We start from the raw sequence: 26,223 nt of genomic DNA, 5'->3' as shown, positions 1-26,223 counted from the left end.
TTAAGAAGATAGAAAATTAAGTTTGTAGTGTAACACGACTATAGTTAAAAGCGGTAAAGCTGTTAAAAAGGCTAACAAACCGTTCCCCAGTTATCATGCAATACTCGGATATTAGGCGCAGGTGCAGAGGCCGTCGTAAAGAGAATATCCATAAAGAGTAAATGTATGTTTAGAGATCTGAAAAATAACAAGAGACACTGGATATCTATTCCTAAGTCACTGCTGATGTCACTCATGCATCTGTGCACACGTGGGGGGGGGGGGGGGGGGGGCGCTCATTATAACGGCACGGATTTGTACAAACTCATTATTCACTCAACAAACAACTGTAGTTGCCATTGACGCGCAATAATGGATTTATTTATTTATTTATTTATTTATTTCAATGACGCTTTCGCCATACACAGAACTCTCACTTTTACAGCTGAGGCTTTCGTTACCACGTATCGTGTGTGTGCACGATACGTCAGTTGAGAAATGGATGATATAGTGACGATGTGCTACGCACACTGTGCAGCGACACGCCCTACATATTGTACGACGTGCATTTTGTGTGCCTGCTATACACCACGTGAAAACGTATTCTGCATATTTCACAATTGTGTGGAGTTAATTCAGTCACCTTCTGCGAATAATCTGATTTATGCGTGGTGACTGCGGCATGCTACCCGGGTCTAACATCGTGTATACAATGTTATGGTAGAGACAGACTTGACGGGATTAAAAAGTAGTCCAAAGACCGTATCTGAAGTCGCCGTTCCCTAAAGAGCCTGGTATATATGAATGCTAGTTATGCTGGACGAAGGTCAAAGCATATTTCGACAGCACTTCGGCAGGAGTTTCCTTCATGCATGGCGCTAAACATTTTCGATCTGCTTCATTCGCGGCCATGAACAAGTAATTTGCAGATTTCCCCACTCGCATTTGTCGTGGGACCTTAATTGCTGTCAATAACCCCTAGACGGCACCTGTCGAACCGTTTGCGCAGCCTTACGTTCGTAATTTGACCATTTGTCTTCCAGCGATTTGGTGGAGAAGTCTACGTCACATGAGTTCGTCACTAACTTCCCATTGGTTGGCTCATCCCGCCATGCAGGCACTCGGGTTTCTTCCACCTCAAAGTATGGTGTTCAGCAACCAAATAAATTATAATTCAAAATTGACGGCAACGTTTGACGGATACTGAAAATTATGAGGATTTACATGGAATTCTCTCAATCTACATTTCTCCTAGAAGTTACAAGTGGAGATGTGTAGTGTTAGAACTTGATATCCAAGGAACGTTTTATAAAACTTCCCCACACAAGCAAGAGGATGCGAGTGCTCCGCGTGTTTGATATTTAGACGGGGAAATACTACGATTCATGCTTCTTACATCGATAACTGTACATCATGATGTCATGTAGGCCACAGCCAATCACAGCGTCACCATGAATAATTTTTTGGTGAAAAGAGAGTGTTTCTTAACGAATCTGTGTCTCCACAAGAAGATACTTTTAGGCACAATTGTTAACCGGAAATTTTGATTTCTTAGAAATCATCTTTAACCACCATCCTTCTGCATGCACGAGGATAATGCATCAGAATCATATCGACAACCATCGATCAATTTTACTTGACGTTTACGTATAACACCTGTCGATCCATGTGCGTGTTTCAAGGGAAAGGGTTAGCAAAACAAGATATTATCATTAAACATCGGAGTTTTACTATATCATTGTCCTACAACTTGAACAGCCGTGATGCATGACATGTAGATATATATAGTAAACTACAGCCACGTTAATCCTTTGTGTTGGAGTCGACTGGTAGGAAAATATAGAACAAACTGTGCATGTGTTTCGATTTGTAACATACAATTATAGATCGAATGAGTTCAGACGTTATACGAATTTGTTAGCTGGGTAAGCGACAAATCGCAACGTGTGAAGTGAGAAATAGGGCCGTACATGTCGCGTTTACCAATGTTTACCAATGAGTGATGATAGAATGTATTCTGTTATGACAACACGATAATCAACATAATGTCCTGTTAACTTAATATAATGTTGTATGTTAAATGTGATTACAACATGGCATATTGAGTAATCCTAGACCTGCAACGTCTAATAAATTGCAGTTACATAATCAATGCATTTTTTATACCTAATTCCTTAAGCCATTGTCCTGGGGACCTGTAATTTGCTGTTATTTAAGTACTTATACGAAGTTAGAGTAAAACCCTAACTGAAGTAAACTGACCATTTGCCAGCTGCACTATACCACATTGTCGTTAAAGCCTCAAGAACCATACAATTTAGATCAGCGGAAAAGAGAAAACTTCGCTGTCTAAGACTGGGATTGAACCCTTGTACGTCTTGTGTGTCCAGCCGTGACTGAAAGTAAGCACGATAACGGCTCGACCCCGACCCGTTCGCTTATTTCACTTCAACATCAGTAACCATCTGTTGTCAAAATCAAACCTGGCTGTCTTGATGTGATATAACTCATGTGCTGAATATTCATCTATTCACAGATCTGTTCACAGATATGTCGAAGAAGTCATGGTGGCATTTTCGCGGCTTCTCTTCTAATCGTGTCGGGCGAACTGGATCATATATTATACTCTTTATGATTATATATACATGTCCTTCTGTATTAATCAATTTCAGAAATAAAGATTGTGGGTTGAACAATAAAGATTATCACATAATCACCAAATATACTACACTTAAACGGATTTAATGTCACTCGTGTAACAGCAATTCAATGGAGTTATATGGAGGGCTAAATTGTTACACCAGTGGCTGATATACCACTGAAACAGCATATGGATAGTTGTAGGTTTCCCCCGCACTCCGTCCGGTTTCTTCCCACGTCATATAAGTGAAACGGTTTTGAGTAAATATATCCAATGGCGGGCACAAACTCTAGCATGATTGTTTCTGTGCTTTTTTATTTTCCGTTACTCTACGCCAGTAACATAAATCCTTAAGAGAGCTACGGTACATTTTACCCACGGTGTGTTTAATATTCTTATCAGAAGAAATCACTTTAATGGGTAAATCATTGCACAATTGTTTGCATGATGCTAACTAATTATTTCAACATTTTTAACACTTACATAATTCGTCGTTCATACCATTTCATTCCATACATGTATATTAACGGCCAATAAAGACATGTTATATCATTGACATCTTGATATCTTTAATGCGAGCCATATAAAAACATTGTTACTTTTTGTACTCAGAATATAGCCCCATGTTGACGACTCAATCACAGTTAAAATTTAAAATAAAAAGATAGAGCCTGCTCCGATATTCACGAGGGCAGAAAAGATACACAAGTCTCGTTCACGGGATACGATTTCCACAAAACTGTAGGAAATGCTGTTTCAAATGTTTTGTGTAGCATTCGTCTAAAACCAAATACCGTTTACATCCTACTATTTTGATTCTGTGAATGACTACGAAATATCATACCTTGAGAGCTGGACTTCTGAAAATTATCCAATTTTTATTCGATTTTTTTGAATTCGTCAGGTTTATCATCACATATCGTACCACGTAATGCTGACTTAAAGCCTAGACTTATCAAACAGATTAAGTGGCATGTTAGTTCGCAGTCCTTTGATTGTTGCTGTACTAAAGGATAAAAGAGGTTGAGCATAAAGGCATCTTTCACATCTATGTGCTCCGAATCAGTGCACTATTTGTTATCTTTGTCAAACCTCTGAAGTTATGAGACAAGTTCTCCCACAATTTTTTTTTCACCAAATGTTTATATTCGCATGGCAAGTGACGTTTTGCACACAGTATAATGTGCATATATTTCACCGCGTGTTTCAAGTCACTTCCGTGACACTGAATGTATCCAGATATCTATCTGTCACTTGAGCTGAAGAAACCGTGCGTGATTTATTAATTACCCGGAAAAAAATCAGATAAAATGGCTGGATGTCACAAAATGGCTGCGATGGAAGATATGGGTAATTACTTGCTATTTTATTCGTTAATAAGATAGGTCTAAGAAACATGTCCGTGTATATATACATGCTGCCAACACAAAAACTATATAACGTAGTACGTGTAGTGTCTGTAGTGAGGAGTAACTGGGTAGTCGTTTGTAGGCTATAGCCTATGCTACGTCCACACCTTTCATACAGTTCTCCCAATACGTCACCGAGCCTGTGGCTAAAATCTATTTGCCGTTGTTTTCTTGTCATTATGTTACATGATTTAAGTGCTGTTTTAATCGTTAACAGGTAACATGATATTGTGTAATTGTGTGATGTATGATTGTGATGGTGTTATGAACGCGCAGTATAAGCGCCGAAAACGTGGCTAACACGTAATATATAGATGCATTGTTGTAAAGGTTAGAAATCACTGCACTTATATAGTCTGACATCTTTTCCAACCCTACCTCATCTCCCCCATCACCACACAGTAAAAAATACATAAATTAATAAAAATAAGGGCTGTCTGGTTACTCCTGGTTGACTGGTCGTGCTACACTAGATGGCAGTACCTGATCACCTGTATACCGGCGGTCACATTCACACTAGTCCACAGTTAACTATAATATGTGTTGAACTTCTCGTGCTGTACGGGATGGCAATGTCGGTGTCACATGCCCAGCAGGGGATTGTGAAGCTGAGTAGTTCAGCCTGAAATTTGCATATTCATCAGTTTCAGACTATCCTATAGGTCACATATGCAGAGCTAATGCAACCTTATATTCTGACCACATCTAGTTCTAATCACACCATCTCCGGTTTCGTCAAATCGTGCATGATGCTTGGCATAAACTTCCCTTTATTGCCATCTAAACATGGCTGCGTTGAGAGCGGTAGACAAATGGGTCACGTATACACGCTAACCACGTGTCAGTTTTCAACAAAAACGTTCTTATGTGATCTGGTTATGAATTAACGTCAGTAATAATTAAGCTGAAGGGTATCCGCAAACTGGACTATAAATCCTTGTATGAAAAGTGTTTCCGGAAACTGGTCCACTCTCATGGGCAACTCTCGTTATAGCAGCAGAACGTGAAACATAAAGCCGGCACATTCTACATATAGCCTACACAGTTTTCAGTTAACTCTTATCGCTAACCAAGTGTGTTCGACCCTGCAGAATGTCTGGTACTGATTTCATACTATACATCCCAATGAGGACAGCTTAGACTCACAGCGAGAGAAAATCCAACTCAGGGTTCGCTTATCTTTCAGGCACGAAATTGTTCCGCCTGCTTAAAACCCAGATTAACTATGTTTTCACGTTAATCGTTTGTCTATTTTTGTGACAGCCGTAAGGTTACTGGTGCGTGTTCAGTCTATCTAGATACACGCTAGTCTGGAATTAACAGAATATTAAATCGCCGAATAATTGTCCTTTGTTAGGGAACACATCGTGCACTTCACTTTGTTGTGCCAACGAGAAGCAATTATACTGGCCGCGAAAAGCTTAAGTCAGTTGTGAGAATTTCTATAGAAGAGCTGTTAATCATGAGAGAGGCGAAACTCTGGTAAGTGGCTTATATTGGGAGACGCTGCTGGTCAGAGAAGGTTACGTCACTAAAGCTATCCCAAGTCCGTGCAGTCCAACTCACGAGTATCGTAGGGAGAGATTATCGTTTGTTCACGGTGCATATTGGAGTGGGTTAATTGTGCCTGCAGGAAAGGGCGTGGAGCGAAAGCTTATATAAGGGCCGGCGATCAGAACAAATCTCCAGAGCTGAGATGATCTATTAGACTGGAAATCATTCTGCCGTTTTTCGTAACAGGAAGTCTTCGATCGAGCCAGTATCTGCAATGGCTGATTAGGTGAAACCTCAGTGGGCGTAGCTTTATTGTAGACGAGCGTCTTGATCTTTTGTCAATTTGGTAAAACGCAATGTAAAAAGGGCGGTGAGATATTTTACATCTGGTGAACGGTATCTCAAATGGCCACATTTGTAACACGCAACCTTCGATTATCCGAGCGAGCGGTCTCCAAGCAGAAGTAGAATGTCAAAGCAATAAATCAGCAGCAACATAAGCGGATTATGGGTGGCCAGTGCGGACAAGGCTGATCTGGCGCCTTCTATGAGAGACGCTTAACCGATAACACACTAACGGACATCTAATGCTCATATCACTGACAAGACTTCCTTGTGTATGTTGGACGAAAACATGCGGGTGTATGGAATGTGCCTAAACGAGCCAATTAATATCATTAAAAATATCTAAATTTCATTGCTGTCGTCTGTGAAAATGACAAAGCAAAGCGTAAAATAAAACCACGTTATTGTGACGACAAAACCCAGTCAGACAGATCGTTTGATGTCTACACTTTCGTCATAGAAACACTCTATATTTGATGTGCGTGAACAAAGGCAAACCCAGACATCGTTATTTTACGTTTTCCTCTGACCAGGATACTATCGATGTAGTTACATTAACTTCATTAGTGTTCAGGTATACAGAGCCTATCGATACTGGGCTCCGGCGCGGTAGACATACCGACCAGATCACAATAGGCCGACTTTCTCTCCTGCCTTTCTTCGCTCGCCCACATCTGTGGTAAGCATTTCGTATCCGCTCATCAAAGCTTCCAATCCGCCTTACTATTGATTTTGTCTTCTTTTTAAGCTGTCTTCCCCAAAGTCGTTTATTAAACAATGACTTTTCTGCGAAAGGCTTGAAATGGGTGCTTTTCTAAGAGGCGTTCGGTCGCCAGATACACCTATCCCTTGGCACCGCACTGAAGCGTGTTCATCTTGAATGCGCTCTTTCTTCTCACATTATACATTCGTCGATTTCAAGCCACCAATAAAACAAAACACCAATACATACATTACGCCGATGTATCGTGCTTTTGACACATAAAAGCAGTGTGTACGGATATGAAACAGGAAAAGAGGGATTAGGTCGCCTATTGGATGGCAGTTACATGGCCATTGTACACGGTGTTGCCCGGTAAGGAAATATCGACTCGTGCACACCAAATGACGGCTTCAGAACCTCCCGCCATTGTATCTATAACACAGGAGCCACTTGGTGTGGCTTTCTTTAACAGAACGCATCATCATTTATACTAGAGATTGGCGGATTGGTTGATTGATGACTGATTGAATTGATATTCAGATCTTTATCTGTTTATCCCTGGACCAGAAGAGAGAACTGATCGAGCGCAGATCGGTCCAAGTTGAGTGTAAGTTTCATGTAGAGAATATTACAGACAGGATTAGGCGGCCATTCAGTACAAAAACTTCTTGGGCCGCACTGAGAGCCCTCTGAGAAAGATTGAACATCACTGGCGGTAACAACACCGTAGCCTTCCGTCAACTTGAAAACAGTTCCAACCGGTTGTTCAGCGTGTGCTCTTTTTTGATAAAACCTATGTGAATATTGCCGAGGGTGGATGGATTTGAGGTGGTGATGGAGAGGAATTGCTTTGACAGAGTAAACTTAGATATTATTGTATTAATATGACCCTTACTTTCATTATCCAGCCTAAATGTGAATGAAATCCAACCAGTGAAATTGGATCAGCCTTCACTATACTTTGACGTATACATCCGACATTGAATTTATGCGCTCAAATCCGGCTGCGTCGGAAAAGTTAATTTTATGTCCGGAGGTATCTGCTAAATGGCACTGGTTCTCTTCAGATTTAACCATCGCATATTTGTGAAATAATCTTGTGTCTGACATTAACGCCCATTCACATATACCAGCAAATAAATATAACTTTATTTCCAGGATTGAAACCAAGAGGAATTTTACTGTTTCTCTTAGCACAACTGAGGATCAATGCAGGTCTATACATGTTCCTCCACTATCCTTCGACAAGATGGAAAACAAGCTTGGACTGAACAGCTTGGAGTCCACAGTTAGCTTGAGTGTCCAATTTTTCTTACATTTATTGCTAGCAAGAGGAAAATATTGTTTTATCGTTTAGCTCTTTTTCTCCGCCATGTTTATCCTCACATTAAATTATATCCATGTCGAATAAATATTATTGTTTTGTGTGATTACGCAACGTTTTAGATATATTTGTCCCTATACAATTAAGGAATTTAACAAGGAGGCCTATTGCAATGTTTAGCCACAGTTGCACAAGAGTGTCTGTAAGAGAAAACAGAAACAGGCCATAACTGAGTGGCGCAAACTGTGTAATGCGAACGCGCTTACCACTATGCTGAAAGACATAAGGAGTGGAAGGTATTGGCCCTACAATTGTACTGTTTCTGTGTTCTAAGTATTCATTGTCACTAGGTTTATTGAAAACGTCGAAAATATTTTTTGTTACTCATTAATTCATTATATTCGTAAAACCGGCAATACGGTTAGGATCTCGACCTTAACGACAGCCCTGAAAGCGTAAAGCTATGCTGTGACCCAACATACACCTAACGTGGGTGGCGCGTGGTTCCGCTTAGTTGCACACACCATATATTTCTCTGGTTTGAGAACTCCTCGCTGCACCCGGACTGCACCCGGTCATTTCTCCAACAACATAAGCTACATAGGGCCTACTTGAGCCAATCAGCGACGTTTCTGTTTCACTGAATCGGGATATTCCAAAAATAAACGTGGTAACAGCTCCTTGCACGAGTCTCCTGTGTTTGAGCGCGTATTGATATCTCGAAAGTTGCGCTTGAGTTTGTTTGAACTGAACCTGGGGTGCTACATGTATGTGTGTGTGTATATGAAAACTGAACGGCAGCAGTTCACTGCAGGTGCGGTACTGCCTAACTCAAAGCACGGCCCGGATAAGCCGACTAAGGTTCCCCTCTGTCGGCACGTGGTACGAAGTCAAGTCGCCAATCTTGATCAATACATCGGCGGGGCCCGCCTCCTCTGGCAGATCTCTTCCGAGCATCTCATCGTCTCAGTACGGTCTAATTATCAGACAGGCTAATTGTTCAGCCATCCCTTGGGACTGCACCAGACACAAGTCTCATTTAGCAAGAATTTAAATAAACTCACGCCATGTCCCTTCTGTTTGCTCGCTTACTATTTTCAGTTTCTAATTAAATGTTCAGCAGTCGATATAATATTACAAGACAAGATATATATAAACCTTGTCTTGAAAAACATCTACAATAAATTGAAACCAAACACGGTAATGTAGAGTAATATGCAAATTACTTTACTTGTCATATGATTTCAGCTGCACTTCTGGTAAACAAACAAACAAATGAAAATAAACATCTTCACAATGAGGTTTGTTAAAACTAAACACAAACATATAGGAATGATTTAATATATTATGCGTATAACTGTCCACTGTCATTCTTATGTACAAGTGATCAAATCGACTGGAGCACGTATGAGGACAACCACTTAGTATATAGCATTACTAATCACATGATTACATGGTGGTCACAATTATAGCCTTCACTAACTTCACAAAACAGGATATGACTGTTCCCCGCCAACACTTTGTGCAGTTATCTACACGGTGCAGTCTAATAGTAAATAACAAAACCCGAAATAAATTAGACATTGTTCACCACAGAATCATTCGGCTACACAACTGGGTAAGGCTTGTGTTTATTGTTCTGAGATGATGTCGCCTCGGAAAGCTTCCGTCTTTCTGGCCGTATGTCTAGGGACTGTCAGCCCACGTTGACATGTTCTAATCCAGCGATTACGAGAGTTGACACTGACTGGTCGCGATCACGGGAATGTCAACCAAGCCATGACGGCAGGTCCATCTCAGATGTAACGTCATCATGAACCAACCACTTTATGGTAAAGTCTGTCAACCATGCTGGTCCACAATACTGTAGCGCATATCACCACAGCCACAAAGTCAACACAACATGTTCTATTGTCTTACAATAGCACTTGGAACTGTATTAAAACACTCGCCCCATTCCGATATTGCATGTTATTGGTGTCTTCAAACCCGACGGTTTGCTTTCGCATTTCTGGCACTTCCTGTGAGCGTGTCTGGAGACTTTGAGTCGTTTGGCCACGGTTTTCGTAAGTAATACTGCCGGTCCAAGCTTCATACCAATATTCTGCATTAAATGCTCCACAGTCAGCAGTGGTAAACTCTTCCCGTCAACCCGGTGTTCTCGGAAAGTCTGCAAAATACAATTCATCTAGCATTCTGATTCACGATCTATTGTAAGCATTACATGTGGTGTGAGGCTAGCAATTTGCTGTGTACACCAAGTGACTTGACTATGGGACATGAGTAAGTAGCTACTCGTTAAAAAGACGGCTAATACTTCTTATCAGTAAAGGGACAAGTACTAATGAAAGGCCGGTGACAGTTTAAGAGGCAAACGTGACAAACATGTAGACCGATGGAACTACTTACATCAGCGTAGACTGAACAACCGTCAAGGGTCTTGAGAAATTGGCATACTTCCGTCACTGACCACAATCGAATGTCATCTTTCCTGGAACCGAGGCAGGAGCACTCTCGCCGACTGCTTGACTTCTCCGATGTTTTATCAGTCTTCAGGTACGAGTCTGCCAATTCCATGGCTTTAACAGGCGTACTGCTTGAACTTGGGCTGTCTCTACCCTGCCTATTGGCATACAGTTTTTTGTCTTTATGGCACGCAGAGGTTTGAGACGAGGGTTTCCTGGGTAGCTGGTAGCCACTTCCGGGTGGCGAAACAAGCCTATCGTCGAATTTAAACCGTTTTGTTGATAAATCTAAAGCACTGTCTGAATCGCTGTGTCTTTTACGTGGCGCGTCCGCCGCACTGTCATTGGGAGACGGCCTAAAAGCCTCTGGCACAGAGTTGAGGTGGGCATACTTGGCCGGGTCTAAGAAAGTATGGGGCAAAAGCCCAAATGGTCGATACATGTAGGGAGGAAGGAAGGGCGGTGGGATAGACATGGGGGGCAACTGGAAGGGCGGCGTATCCTTCATGGGTAACTGATGTGGAAAGAATGGGTAGGCTGGAAACGGGTGAGGCAGTCCACTGAAGTTTGACGCCAGCGGATATGCTTGGAGATTGTCACCAACAAGTCGATCTGGTGCCAGTGGTCTGAAATACAAAATGCAAGCAATTAGCTTTGTTTCGTAGGTATTTATGTGACAAAAATAAATGGAAATGATAAATTCAATTTGCAACAGCTGACTGAATAAAACAAATACATTACTGAAAATACCCGACTATTCCTCCCCGTTGAAATATATTTGGATACATTAAATTACATTTGGTGTTTTACGACGAAATCGTGAATCAATTCTTACATGTGACCCCCAAGATGTGACGCGGCCAGCAGTCGGATGAAGTCACTATATTTAGCACCAGGTACATCTCCTGAGAAGAACTGCTCAGGGACACTGGCCGGCAGGGCTGTTGGACAGGACACGGAGGCGGGGTAATCTTGTGTGGGTGCGGCTGGAGTCAACTTCTTCCCCAGAATACTTCTAGATTTAGCTTCTTTATCTTCGCGCTTGTCCTTGCGACTGGCACACGATGCAGGAACCTTTGGTGGTTTATGCTCGCTAAGTTTCTTCACACCTGCATTTGACTCTGCTGAGACTTTCTTCTCAGCTCTCATAGACACTGTTGCTGCTGGCATACCAGAATGATGGTCTGAAGAGGAGTCTTTAGTAATATCTTTACTGTTCACTGGTATTGTCTCTACAGTTGGAGCTGGTAGATCTGAAATATGCTTGGACAATGCAGGCTTGAGCTGGTCATCTTGAATTTTCTCCGTAAGAATTTGTTTCGTTTGAGTTTTACTACTTTCAAACGGTTCACTTTTCTCATCTACTAGCTTCACAGTTTCCACCTTTGTATCCAAGCACTTGTCATCATTCTTCTTGCAAAGCTTCACTGTGTCCTCTGGAATGCATTCTGTACGGGCAAAAGCAAATACATCATTCTTTAATAACATCATAGGTGAATAGATCTTAAACAACCAATGTTGGTAACTGTTCTTAGGAATGCAGTATCTACTGTTTATAATTTATCACAAACACCAAAAGAACAATGCTCAACGGCGAATCGGACCGGATTGATCACTGTTCTCTTGTACTGAAAACAAATTCAGCAGTTTGTTAAAATATCAGCGCCATGGCAGGAATGAACAATAGAACACAAAAAGCTTTGGCAAAACTTAACGCACCTAAGGTTTGTGTAACATCAATTGACGTCTCCTCTGCCTTGCTTGTCTCGCTGTCTTCAGACGCTGGTTTGTCGTCTTTCTCCGCGTCTAGATCCTTACAAGAAGTCGCGGACTTTTCTGTCGGGGTTACCGATAGTAAATTCTCTGTCTCCATATCCTGAATGGATGTCTGTGTATGAGGCACTGGTTTTGGTCCCGCCTCTGTCCCTGGTTCTGGCTCGACACCTTCCTCTTCAGAACTCCCTCCATGCTCCACGTCCGTGTCGTCATCCCCTTCATTACCGTTCTCGTCACGGGTTCGATTCTCGTCTTCACAAAACTCATTTTTACACCCGTGTACGTCTGACGACGTTTCTCGCTCCTTCGAAGTTCGCAGCTGGTCAATAATGTTACTTAGTCTCGATTCTCTCAAAGGGCTGCAGAAAACAAAAAATACAAACAAATAAAAACCTCGTTTCAAGAATTAAGGTTCACGAGAGAGCCGTACTCATGTATATTTTTTCAAGAAAAAGTATCAACAATTGGAAAAATTTGAAGTTTTTTTTTCAGAAGTAAATAAATTAACGTTAAACGGTGCTTTGCGCGAAAGTGATGCATGCTGTGAATTCTCCAATTTAGATTCCATACAAGAAGCGAGAATTGACCATCGGTATTTAACCAATGCTTCCAATCTTTTAAGTACATGATCGATGATGAGCCTTACCTGCAGTTCTTTGCAGAAGCTTTCTTCGTTTGTGGGTCCTCTTTTGGCGTGTCTGTATCCGTTGCTTCGTTCTGTTCTTCAGTCGTGTTGTGAATGTCGGGTGTTCCACTCAGAGACGTTTCACACGATGTAAAACTCTCTAATGTGAGGCGCTCTTTTCTGTTTGTCGAGTACACCGACCTCCTCTTCTCAGCCAGTCGACAGCGATTCTGAAAGACAAAAAACAAACAGTTCAATACTTGTACCGGGGCGGAAATGCAATCATAGATACAAAGCAATGATGTCTGACTACAAACCGATGCCACATATGTACATGAATACCCAAAGGATTTCAATTTCTTGCTAAAAACGTATATACTGCTTGGTTATTCCTTATATTCGCTACGTTGATATCAAAATAGTTCTGGGATGTGCACGTAAATGATACTCGCAGTATTGGACTCAGGAACTAAGTTTTTTATTTGACTTTTTAGAAGAATTAATACAATGACATACGACAAAAAAAATCATAGCAAAGAACCCAACTGAAGCTGGAAAATTTCAGATGAATCAGTTGGAATAAAACCCTAACTGCTGTACATGGATGTCGACAACGGGCCATATTTTACCGTCTACGTGTGACCATTTGCCCATTATCACACTGTCGACACTGCTATGGTTTTTCTCTTTATGCTGTAAGTCTTTTATTACATTAAACAGTTAAACGATAAAAATGTTATGCCCAAGTGCAGAACATGGCGTCATGTTTCCTACTATGATCTGCCACTGCACATTTAAATATAGTCAAACGAAAGTTATCTTAATTGGGTTTTATTTGACCGCTTAAATTTGTGGCGGTTTTGGTCCGACTAAATTTCTGTGCATCGCGCAGATGACAAAAGCGGCGTATATGCACCAGAGTGACATATTTTTCCCACTTGTTCTTAACGCTTTCTCCTGGCACGATTAACTCGTGAACGGAGAGCCAGAGTAATAGGGGGCATTGGCGGACCTAATGTATACACCAGCACAGACACACTGGCCAGACGAACTCCTCGCCCTGAAACCGTTTCGAATTGCTTTTCGCCTATTCAATTGTTTTCCTGAGAGAGACGCGTTCAAAATTGTTTACGCCCTAGGAAATGCAATCTGCTTGACACGTACTCGGTATAGTATGACTTTGTGTTGTGTCTCTGTGCCGTAGATCACGCGTCGGCCGGCAGAATCGACCCGGGGATTTAATGTGTTAGAGATAAGCCTTTTTTCGGAGTTGATGTCAGAGGGTGGGTATTACGCCGCCGGCAGCCCCTGCTCTCTGCCTGACATCGCTCTGATAACACAGCCAGTCCGGATGACAGCATGACGTAGCATGGCCAGGCCCTCAACCCTGCGCGCCCGCTCTCATTTCCTGTTCGTGAGGACACAACCGCCACATCACTTCTAAAGGGAAGCGACGCCAAAATACGAAATGTGCAGTTTTAGAAAATCTGTCTAAAATGCGGTTTTTTTTACGTCCTTTCCGCCTCTTTTTTCGTGCTCGTAGGGCTTCACGGTTTTTGTTCATGTGTCTATACGACAGAACTATAACACGAGGCAGGCCAAGGGAATCGCTCCCATTCTCCGCACAGCCAGCCATATCTTTCACTTCAACACGCGCGACATCCACTTTATGACAACCAACACTTAACTACGGGCAAATACAAGTCAGCGGGGTAACAAGCTGACCAGTGGGGAGAAACCAGCCCCGGAAACACACGAACAATGGACGTGGACAAAGTTTTACTGAGTTCGTGCCTCAACCAGCCAGAAACCCTTTGTTCTTTAACTTTCCGCAAATCCGAACATACCTTGGTTGCTCACGACAAGATCAGCGGGCGGCACACAAGATATGTCCCGTGAAGTTAGCCCAGCCCGCCAACTCAAAAACATTTGCCGAAACTTGACCTACGAATAATTACAGCGAAAATGCCAGAAAAGCCAGTTAATTATTCAGTGTAGCCGCGTTTGGATGTTAACTTCAGCCAGATTGCCTCACGCTTTATTTATAAATGATCTGAGGGGGCACGCCAGGAAATGGGAATAAATGAAGTTAGACGGTCCCGATAATAGTCCAGTTTTTTGCAACAGGCCGAGAAATGACGTTAATGGTCTCGCTCTGTGAAGTCAGACGAACTTTTGCAGGAAGGAAATAATCCATATTGGAATTCGTGAAATTCCACGGCAAAAACTCGCCGTCGTCGATGGTTCCCCGAGATCTGCTTGCGCTATGAGCCTGGTATTGAAAGGTTCGATTTATCGATGCTGATGGGGAGAATCCACAAACGACCACATAATTTGATACATCCTGACTTGGGGGACCAACTGCAGCAGTATAATCATCGAGTCTTGGGCTACGCCTGGTCAATCTATGGCTCACAGGCAGTTGGCTTGCTACCAGATTACAGTCAATTGTAAACTGTGTACGGCCAGGATTTGAGGAGTTTCAAGTCGAGACAAAAATTGTTCGATTACGACAACGATCCGAGGATTTTTTTTATTATTATTCTTTTAGTGTTTCCAGGCGTGACTCAGTCCTCGTTGGCTTGGGGACACTTAGTCGAAAACAGTGGATCTCAGAATTACATTTGTGAGCTTGTGGCGCTGGGTCTTGGAATGTCCGCTCTCCAAACTCGGGTTCACTAACACATTTAACCGTTTCTCTTCTTCCCTTATTCATATGATTTTACTCATTCCAGTGAAAAGACGCCAGCCACATCGATATTGCCCAGCTCGTATATGAGTAATGGCAGACTCACGACAGTCTTCTCCCACCGGCTTTACACTCGGAAAATTATTTCCTTTGTGTTCAAATGGAATATCGTACATGGGAATCGATTGCAAAATGCCAATTTGGAACTGATTTTCCGGACTGTCAGAAACGGAAAGGCGCCCGACTTACGGAGATGCGGTCTAGTGTAATTTAGCACAATACAGGCGTGACGCAGGCGGGGAAATTGTTCTAATCGTCTGGCGTAGTCGGTTATGCCTTCGGGACGACCAACAGCTCGGAATACTGTAATCTGACACTATGGCGCCATACTCTCGCCAAAGACATTCAAAACCAAGGCAACTAACTTTACAGCCTCCCCGCATTGAACGAAAAATAATTCCCAGCACAAAAGGCTTTCGGTTAGAAAAAGTTATCACAATCGTAAAGACCTTTAGTCAAAGTAGTAAACAAAATAATATCTGCAGAAAGAAAAGAATGTTATTTTTATTCATACGAGTGGGTAAACAGAAAAAGAAAACCGCTGTTGAAACAACGTTAGTGATATTTAACTGTACACTCATGCAATTACGCTAAAAGTCGACAGTGTCACACGGTGTGCTGTACACGCTGACAAGCTCAAATTCGACACTGTGACGCGATGTACCTTATACTCTGACAAGCTAAAATTCAACACTGTCACATTGCGCACTGTACACCTTGACAAGCTAAAAGTCGACGCTGTCAAACGGTGTAACGTACACTCTGACAAGCTAAAAGTCGTCACTGTCACACGATGTATTGTACATTCTGAACAGGTGAAAGCCGAAGCTGTCACACGGTGGACTGTACACCCCAGCACGGGAGAAGTCGACACTGTCACGCGGTGTACTGTAAAGAGTGACAACAGAAAAATCGATAGTGCCATTCCGTACTCTGCACTCTGACAGTTGCTGATAGTTACTCCGCATACAACACGGTTTCTTTAGCCTTCAGTCCAGTTTTGACGAGTTAACAGTCGTCAGTGTTACTCTCTACTTTAGGGTCTGACTAGCTATAACCAAGACGAGTGCGCCCAATCACACCGCACAATTATGTTAGCTAACAGTTAAACGTCATGACAATCTAATGGAGTTGACTGTTCAATGCTCGTTCTGATAAGGTAACAATGGAAAAAGTCACTCCGTACTTCATGGTCGGACAAAGTGAGTTCATTAATTACTTCATGATCTCGTGACCTATGACTTGAGTGTGTCACACCATAAGGTATTTGTCACAACGTACTGAACAGCTCGGAAAGTATAATAATACCGTGTCAGGCCTTGTTAGCAACCAAACTGACCAAGTTCAGCAGTGTGCAATGCCATGCTTTTGACAGCCAGACTGGCAATCTTCGCAATGTGCAATGTCACGGTGTGTTAGTATCTAGACTGACAACCTTCAACAAGTGTGCAATATCATGCCGTGTTAGTGGCCAGACTGATTAACTTCATGTGCAATGTCACGCTGTGTTGTCAAACTGACCAATCAACCAGACTGACGAACTTCAACAGTGTGCAATGTCACGCGGTGTTGGAGGCCAGGCTGACAGTCTTCAAAGTGTGTACTGTCACGCGGTGCGGGCAGTCACGCTGACCTACTTTAACAGTGGTCAGCGTCATGCCATGCTGGGCAACCTGATCGTGCATGTTGTATATATTCTCTGGTACTCCGGCTGTTCCAACTTCCGGAAAGACAGACGCGGACAGGGATCGATCGCTTGTCCACAGCCCCGAGTCACGAAATCATCAAAAATGCATTAACGTTACGGTAGATCGTGTGCGCTCTACGAAACTTTTAACCATTTCCGTAGATTAAATGTAAGGCGAGTGGCGGTATAGGCGGCCCAAGAGCCGAACGGCCTCTGTACCACAGTCTCGTCTTTTGCGTGTCAATAAATCGATCGGAGAGGACTGGGAGCCGGGAACAATGGTGGATCGTTTTCTTCTCGCCCCACCTCATAACGGCGATGAATAGCGATTTCCTCCTAGAACGGTTTATATTACACAATGTTTTATCGGCCTGTGTTCCTCGGCCTCGGCCGCGCGCACTCAGTGTACCTCCGCCGGCTTGGAGACGATAACGGCACACTGAGCACATTCTCCACGGATGGCTAGTTTCCAAAACGAAAACACAGATACGCGAAGAAAAGACCTATCACGTACACGTGACGAAATGCCGCGTATCTTGCAGAAACAGCTACGATTTTTGTCTGATATTTTCCTTAATTACTTACCAATCGACAGCAACTAAAAAGAGGTCTTGGTAAAATAAAAAATGTAGCCCGGAATTCATTTCGTCGTACACGCACGCTTCGGAGGGCAGTCAAGCGGAACTTTCCCTGATATGGACGGCTGTCCAATGTGGCATTTGTCACGCTTTATGACTTATGTTTTTATTTGTGTCATATTGCATATAAATTCTGCATTACCCACATAAATAAACGACAGGTCGAACACTGCACGTTTGTTTTGAACGAGACGAAAAGAAATTTAAAGTCCGTTGGCACGACTGGGTATGAGGAAGCTAAAGAAAGCTGAGGTCCGTGAAAGTTACAAAAGGCGCTCAACTGCCGAGTGAAGATCTTCGTGCGGACAGAGAGAGGATTTGCCGCATGTGCGTGTACATTTTAATGAAATAGTTTGCGTGTAGCCTGTGCAAATGATGCTATCAAAAGCATTCGTGACGGTATTAGGTGGCAGCGAGCCCCCTCTTCTGCAATTATTCCCAATTCCAACTGTCTGCCTACGGCGCTAGCCTGCATTCTCGGCAAAGCGAGCCAAACAGCCGGCGGTAATAGCAAAGCCGCCGTAGTTAATCTACAATCGATAGCAAAGAGCCGCCCGGCTCTATGATATCGTACTATGTTTATGTTATCGGTGGGCTTATTTGCCGGTTAGCTCGTCTCAACTCCCCGTGCCCTCAGCGGCTCTGCTAACGCGAACCACGCATGCTACAGCCTTCAGCGCGCTCCCGAAACATCGACAGATCTTGAAAACGTGAGAAACTCGCACAAACTATCGCCGCATACACACACACACGCTTCCGCAAATACCTTAGTCGATTGATTCGCCCGGCTAAATACAATGGGCTTACGCTCTCCCAACTCTAGCCTAATAAAAGGATTCCAATTAAAACGGGCGAAATTATCGGCCGTCCATATAGCCTGAATAGCGACTGATACGGGGTCGATATGAAATGAGCTAAACGGCCCTTTGGAATAGACGAAGCGGAAGGCGATCAGGCGGCGACACGTTGAAAGCAATAAACTTGTAACTGCTCTTAACCCCAAATTTATCTCGATTACGATCTGCTTTTCTGGCGAGTTACGCGATCGTTTATATGCTCAGATTCCCTAAATTTATATTAGATACCAAAGTAGCTTTGAATTTAGTAGTGGTGTGCAAACACAGAAATTGTGGAAAAAATAAGGACGAAAATGTGCTATTGTTTGCTAAGAAGAGAATTTATATACCAACTGACGTCATGCTGTCCGGGTGTGTATTTTTAGATAACATTACAGTGGTGAAGTCTCGGGGAATGCTGGCACTCATGACCCATTTACGCACATCTAAGGCACTAACAATAAATGATATGCAGAAATATTAATGGGATACAATAATTAGAATTTTATGGTAATTGGACAGGGCTATAAACAGAGAAAGCCATGCGCCATATCTACGTAACTGTTCACAAATTAGGATCAAGTATTTTCGTAACAAGTAAAGGCAGACTTACCACAGGCGACGTGAGACGACAGCCATCGCAGTCACACACAGTCGAATGTACTGACAGAACCCCTTTCGTTAGCAACAGTTTCATGCTTTTTCCTTGATGGCGAATTGAACGTTTCCAGTCCTTGGCAGTCTCACGTCCGCTTACATACTGAAACTCATTGGGGGTTAGCCACGATCCCTGAAACTGAACACAAGGACCTTTGCTCCCTTGACAAAGTTTTGACAAGTACATCATGGCTTTGTTGGAGCCACACTCCACTTCTAAGATCACTTCTCCGTCTTTATAGACGGGCTTCAAGTATTCCTCGATACACTCCATGTCACTATTTGTGGTATACACATGCCGGATAGTTCCGTTCCGCCCACCTTTCCCCCCGGGTCGACCGCTGCCCGACCCACTGTCCTCGCCCTCAGATTCCGTAGATGAGAGCACGGCATCCACAGCTATCTTTTTCTTTTTTCCTTGTGTCACCAATCCGGACTTCTTACTTTTACCCATGTCCGTAAAGTCTGGGTGCGACCTAGTCGCCTGCTATAGTTCGTGTCTAAAGAATAAGCCTCGTGGCCGGAGTTGGCCGCACAAGCGCAGATCTCCTGACGTCCGCTCCTCGTGACGGCAATCCCGTAACTGATCAACTGCGCCAATACCGTATTCACACCATCAAAGCCGCTTATCTGGCGCGCCGTTCTCCAGTGCGGCGATACGCCCTCCGCCGCCAGCACGCAACCCTCTTAGTTCATCTCTGCCTCTCGCGTCCGTCGCCGACGCACGACACTCAAGTTTCCCCCAGTATAAATTAACCTCGGGCCAGTGGCAACGCGTGAAGCGGACAAAATGCAGCTCCAGTGCCGACGAAAAAATTGCGAGGAACGATCACACTGTTCATTCGCTTCACTTCCTGTCGGCAAGCCGTCCTCGCGCGACACTAAGGATAATCAATACTAATAATTCTGATGTAGTCCGTCTTATCAGTCACGTCCAGTTGATTTTGTCGGATTTATGCACGCACAGCTACGGAAGTTGTAATTCCAGTCTGCTAAAGTTCAATACACACACGCATAGATAAGGGTAAAACTGTTATGTTAGCCATGTGACGTGAACTGAAAGTTAGGAAACCTGAGCTGTTGGTAATCAGCGTGCGGATATAGATACGCACATATCCGCCCCGACTCAATGCACGTAAGCACTCTACCCCTGTCAACTGCATACACCAGGCGTGGAAATAGTCAAACACACTTCCAGGCTTACGGCCCAGTCCACTCCTCGATAGCAGCTCGCCGTAGGGACCTATATATGAATATCTGAGGCGTTATGGCTGAGAACAATTCCGCCGTGACTGCCTAACTCATTATTCCGCACGGCTAATCGAACACTTTTCGCCTCGCTGTAAGATCCGTGGATAACCCAGGCAGAGAGGTTAGCTAACGAGTCGTTTTAGTTTTCAACTCCGATGTGGTCTTTGTCAAAACGCTGAGAGCTTTCCGGTCTGCTTGCCGATCAATTTTCGGAAAGAAAACAAGAGAAAAGCGAAAAGGGTGGCAGGAGATGGTAGAAGTGTAGGCCGGGAAGCCGACAGTACGGGTCAAGTCTCGGGCTAAACCCCTCTCTATGACGACGACACTGAGCCTAAGTCGCGCCGCCTTTTCCCGCACGCACACACTCAGCTAACACTCCGTAACTTCTTATCAGGGCGAGAAAATTGTATGCTTTTAGGTTATTAGACAAAGTTCTAGCACGAAAGCCCTATACAAATCACCTCTCTCCTGTTTTCTGTCTACTCCAGTTTAGATTAACCCGCCGCCCGTGCGTGATCTGCTGGACTTATTTGAGATAAAGAAAATGCACGAATGTGGGCGAGAACGGGAAGGGGGGGGGGGGAGGGTAAACCGTCACTCGTAATGGTTCTGTGGGCGGCTTGAAGAACACAAATTTGAATTATGTGTTTATAACACGTCTGCATGGAGAGAGGCGAAAAACTATGTAATAGCTCCACCAGTAAATGTTGAATTTTGCATGCCTTTGCTATCAAGTGCATGTATTTTAATGGGCTGAAATCAGAAAGTAACCTATATGTAAAGCCGTTACATATAATGAAGTCAGCTCTTGAGCGCATTAACAGCTCACAAGAGATAACTACAATTATAGTCCCGGCTGTTGAATATACCATATGCTACCGAATGGCCACAGCGTTAAAGAAAAACCCGCTCAGCAGTATCGTAGAAGCACAGTTGGAAAGTTGGCATCCATTTCATTAAATTAAAACACCCCTCCATGTACCGGCTGTTGTCAAAATACTTTTTACACGTAATTCTAAATGATAAGCCAGGTATTATATTAGTCACTGGGCATAACGTATGCTGTTTCAAGAGTGTTGTATATTACTGGCAATGACTTGATTGTAGAACAAATTTTAGTAAAAAAAAAATAAAAACAAAATGAAAATTTGAGGATTTTCCAGAGTATATCCGTACAGGTTATCGGATCAAATTCAATTGTTTCGGTGGTGTAGTGTTATTCTTCAGTACGAGGGAAAACATGTGCATGTGTACCTATAGGCTTGTTGACAACAGGGTACTTCATAGGTTACGATTTAGTGAACGCCCACAATCCGTAACTTCGAGAACATAGCCGATCGCATGAGCAAGCCACATACACGCCTATTAATTGCTGAAAAAGACTATCATGACTATTTTGTCCGTGCTTATGAAGCAACTTTTCATTTACGTTCAGTTTTTGTGCGTGCCTGTTGTTCCAAATCTGCCACAGGCGAATTATTTACTTTATGTTGAGAAAATAAACAGAGCGCGCCTAATGTGGCGTAACAGCCAAATCCGCGTGCGTCTACATCTCGTAAAATCCCATGAAACTCGTGATACAGCCTGTATCAAACCCTTTGATTTGGTAAATTCCTTAAACAAACGCCTATACAGATGTTCCGGGGGAATTTCTTTGGTACTTTTATGTACGATTACCCTGCACAATGCACAGGGCCTATATCTCATGCATTTCAGCCCCACAACCAGGAACATACCACTGCTTTAGTTTTATTTGAAAGTATAAATACTGACGCGATTGATGAAACCGACATGTTTCTTAAGTTAAAAATCAGATAGAGTTCTCGTATTTACCGCAAGTATCGGCTTCGTCCCGACTAAGTATTAACTCAAAATGCCCTCGACGCCGTAATTTACGGCAGATTCCCTTGCTGAATTCAGCTTTGTGATAAATATTTCACTCCATACAGCCTTTATTGAGAGACACGGAGTTAAGTGAAACAGTTTTTTTTATGTATATAGCAATATACACGACGCACGAGGTTTACGTATTTCTGTAGGTGGATAAGTGTGACTTAGGTCTGTGTCCGCCACTGAATACGCAAAGAAATATAGACAAGACGTTGGCGCCTTGTCTTATTATAGCTTGTTCGGATGAGTGATTCGTTTTCAACTCTTGAGATATATATTTGTCACGAGATAAACCCGGACAGCCACATCCAAGCTCTTGCTTTTCGTTTCACGGTCGAGTTGTTTTTAACATTGCTCCACGCAACACCTGTTTCGCGCGTTCCTCGGATACCACAACTGAATAGTCGTAGACCTGTTGGGGGCGGTCGTAGGCCTATTGGTGCAATTTGGGCAGTGGAAACAAAGGTACATTTATGTGTACTTCATTGATGTCTTACGTCATGCTAAAATCAGTGTGTCACAGTTACATGACGAGAAGAGGGATTCTATATAGTTATATCTGAACACTCCGCTGTATTCGTGCAAGGCTCACATGGTGACCAAAGTTAGCAAAACAATATAGAAATCTTTTAATAACATAAAGAACAACAATACATGCAGCCATGAAAATAGCTACACACCAACATATACGAGAACAATTATGTTATAACTACAAAAACACCACCCTACAGACACCTTTGATCATGCTATATACTGCAGGTTATATTGCACGCACGTAGCTAACAGCAATATTTATCGTAATGATAAACCCATAATGTACTATTGGCCCACATACAGTTATTGTAGGATGAAACAAAATATTCAACTTTGTTGGAGGTAAAACTTTACTTAACAGTACACGTATTCACAATTTCGTTACCTTAATTTCACTGAAAGTTCTTAAATGTTGGACCGAAACGTCAGACATTTATTACAATTTATATAATGTAGAAGACTTTTGGAGCTTTTGCGTCATAGGATTTACATCATAGTGGATCAGTGTTAATAAAAGATCTGTGTTAATATGAATGTCCATGTATTCAATAAAAATATACTAAATTATATTCACTATATTTATATTTGGCCTATATATATTCTTGCCTTATTTACATATAAATCAAGATATATTGTATTAGGGAAATGTGCCGTTGAACATTCTACACAGCAGATTTGATGAACGACCTCAAACACGTTCCTGTCTTTTTATTTTATTATTTTCTTTGGTAGGAATACCTTGTCATGTTGATGGTGTTGTCGCTTTGCATGGTCTGAATTAAAGCTTCTGTGTATTTCTAGTTTACCTGTATAATGCTTTGTTCTACTAGTGTTATTTGTATGTCTAGTAACCATCTATGTCTATACAGCGTTCTCACTCGTGTTGTTGTTTTGGCATGCATTATTGTAATGAATGGAAAGTAAAAAAATTGATATCTGTCTGTGTGTCTGTTCCTCTTCCGCGAAGTTCCTGAGAATTGTTTACTCCATTTCTTTCCGTCAACCACAACTTTGCTTCCAGTTTATATATTCGAGTAGTTATGATGGTTAAATTATTAATAATAGAAATCTTTGAGAATCTGACTTTGTATACACTGTTTATTTCGTTTGGCGATCTGTATTGTGATTTGGGCCTTTGTCAAGTGTTTGACTGATGTACATGTCAGGTTATACATAACTCAAATATATCTGCGATAAAATCAAATCTTAATATATATATAGCGGAACTAATTGCATACAGATACCTTGCTGCATGGTCCAACTATTTTGTATTTGCGATAACACGATAAAGCTGCAGCAAATATATAACCCCATTCTAATTTAGATTGAAGTGACCATGAATCTCAAACAAAACTGAAGACGAAATAGTATAAAGTTATGCCAAACGATGTATGCACACAACGCGGGATACATGATACTGGAGGCTTACTTTATGATAACAAAACAACGCCACGACATGTGTAGCAGGATCTCATGTAGTTAATATAGAGCAACAAAGGAAATGATCGAGTGAGCTTTTAATAACAAAGACCGTAATATATTTAGTACATAGACTATCAAATCTTACGACATCGTGTAGGAGTGGGGAAATTGCAATATACGCCATGTATACGTGAAAGGCAACATGTATGGTTCCGGGGATGAATGAACGGAAGATTATGGCTTAACGCCACATCGGTGTTTCTCCAGTCATATCGTGACGAGAACAAGTTCAAAACAGGAGCCACGAAATAGTTTTCGATAGGATGAGTACACCACCAAATATAAAACATACGAACATGTTTAAAAACAGTAGAAAAGAACCAAACCGTAGTTAAAACTCGAAAACCTTATAACAACGTAGAAAATCGTATGTATATATGATTTGTCTGTGTAAAGATATACACATATAACAAAAGATGATATAGGTCAATGGCCTTTAAACACTTAAAGACAGCATTGGTATGGCTCCAGGATGGGAAACAGCTAGAGCTACACCTTCAAACTGCATGTACCCAATGTCAAACATTAAAGAGCGAAATACTAGTACCACGTCTGGGGAAAAGGCTAAACGCCTTTATGATTTAATCGACATATGGTTAATACATGTTACTCTTCAAGCATAATTTTCTTACTTTAACTGCAAAATCAGCACTACGCACAAGCATTCAACAGAAAGCTTCATGACGTATATATGGTCAACAGTCAACGTATATATGGTCACCATTTATCACCATATTGTTCACGCTGTTAACAACACAAAAAAGCACAAGTACCTCTATTTTACATTTTAAGCGCTCATAATATGAACATCTTTCAGTAAATCACAATCTTACATCCAGCTGCCACACATAATCAAAGCAAATGTTTAACAGGTTTAGACACGTAACTTTGTGGATTTCCAAGCTCTCGTTGTTTATGAAGAGACTTTGGTGACAAATACTGAGCCGTCGTCGGCGTTCGTGCGTGCATGGGCCATAAAGGGCCATGCACTTGTCTTCCATCATGCAGTGCATGTACTGTGCAAGTCCGACGTGAGAAAGCTCGTCAGTAACTTGACAGAAGTATGAGGTATTACACGTTTTCGTATATCCCATATACCTGAGCACCAAAATATAAGTGAAAAAGTCTTGAGTATATAAAGAGCCAGCATGATCAACAATCGAATCAACGAAGGAATGGACGCAAGAATGCACAATACAAACGAAGCAATGTAGAATGAGATGGGATAATTAGAACAAATATGTTACATGCATGTTTACACTATGTACCTTATTCGTAGATACGTGATGCATTGATGCCATTTTGGATGAATATACGGCTCATTCAATACGACCAAAATGTGCGCTAAACCTGGATAAACAATGCGGCAAACCTCTGATTAGCTTTGTTTCACAAAATTTCGTCGTGTGTTTTCGCGTCTTCTCACGTGTTCTTTACATTATCTATCGATGTCCTAACCCAGTCGAAGGGATTTAATTAAACTATATCCGTTTTTTCTCAAATTAAGTGGACGATTGTTGTCCAATAAACTGCTGCAAACATCCCAGAAAGATGGTATGGCCAGCGCTAATTAACGTTAACATTAAATTAATTTACAGGTTGCTTTTACAAGATTGCCGTAAACTGTTCATAGGTCCCGCATAGCTTCTTGCATCACACTGCAAAAGTCAATATAAGCATGCATATGTTCTTAGCTATGTACAATATATTTGCTTGAAGTCAAATGTGGATCTTGTGA

The 26,223-nt window shown here is 42.2% G+C and overlaps 1 protein-coding gene across 1 annotated transcript; it reads right to left on the bottom strand.

Moving 5' to 3' along the window:
• Positions 1–9,134: 9,134 nt before the first annotated feature.
• On the bottom strand, positions 9,135–20,342 carry LOC135479696 (uncharacterized). Its single transcript, XM_064759603.1, has 6 exons — positions 19,285–20,342; positions 12,783–12,991; positions 12,080–12,495; positions 11,196–11,808; positions 10,305–10,986; positions 9,135–10,065 (listed from the first exon to the last, which is right to left on the bottom strand). The coding sequence occupies exons 1-6, from the start codon at positions 19,780–19,782 to the stop codon at positions 9,835–9,837; spliced, it is 2,649 nt and encodes an 882-aa protein (XP_064615673.1). The 5' UTR covers positions 19,783–20,342; the 3' UTR covers positions 9,135–9,834.
• Positions 20,343–26,223: the final 5,881 nt, after the last annotated feature.

This window comes from Liolophura sinensis, chromosome 1 (assembly GCF_032854445.1).
Source record: "Liolophura sinensis isolate JHLJ2023 chromosome 1, CUHK_Ljap_v2, whole genome shotgun sequence".
Taxonomy (NCBI): domain Eukaryota; kingdom Metazoa; phylum Mollusca; class Polyplacophora; order Chitonida; family Chitonidae; genus Liolophura; species Liolophura sinensis.
The sequence above is the reverse complement of the archived record's forward strand: the minus strand, read 5'-3'. Positions and strand labels throughout refer to the sequence as shown.

What these genes read in the sequence shown, in the direction of transcription:
- LOC135479696 (XM_064759603.1), bottom strand. Translation starts at nt 19,782, where the DNA reads ATGGGTAAAAGTAAGAAGTCCGGATTGGTGACACAAGGAAAAAAGAAA. An exon ending in GTCGTCTCACGTCGCCTGTG is followed by an intron (nt 12,992 to 19,284) that starts GTAAGTCTGCCT and finishes TTTGTCTTTCAG; the next exon opens with AATCGCTGTCGACTGGCTGA. An exon ending in GTTGTTCAGTCTACGCTGAT is followed by an intron (nt 10,066 to 10,304) that starts GTAAGTAGTTCC and finishes TGTATTTTGCAG; the next exon opens with ACTTTCCGAGAACACCGGGT.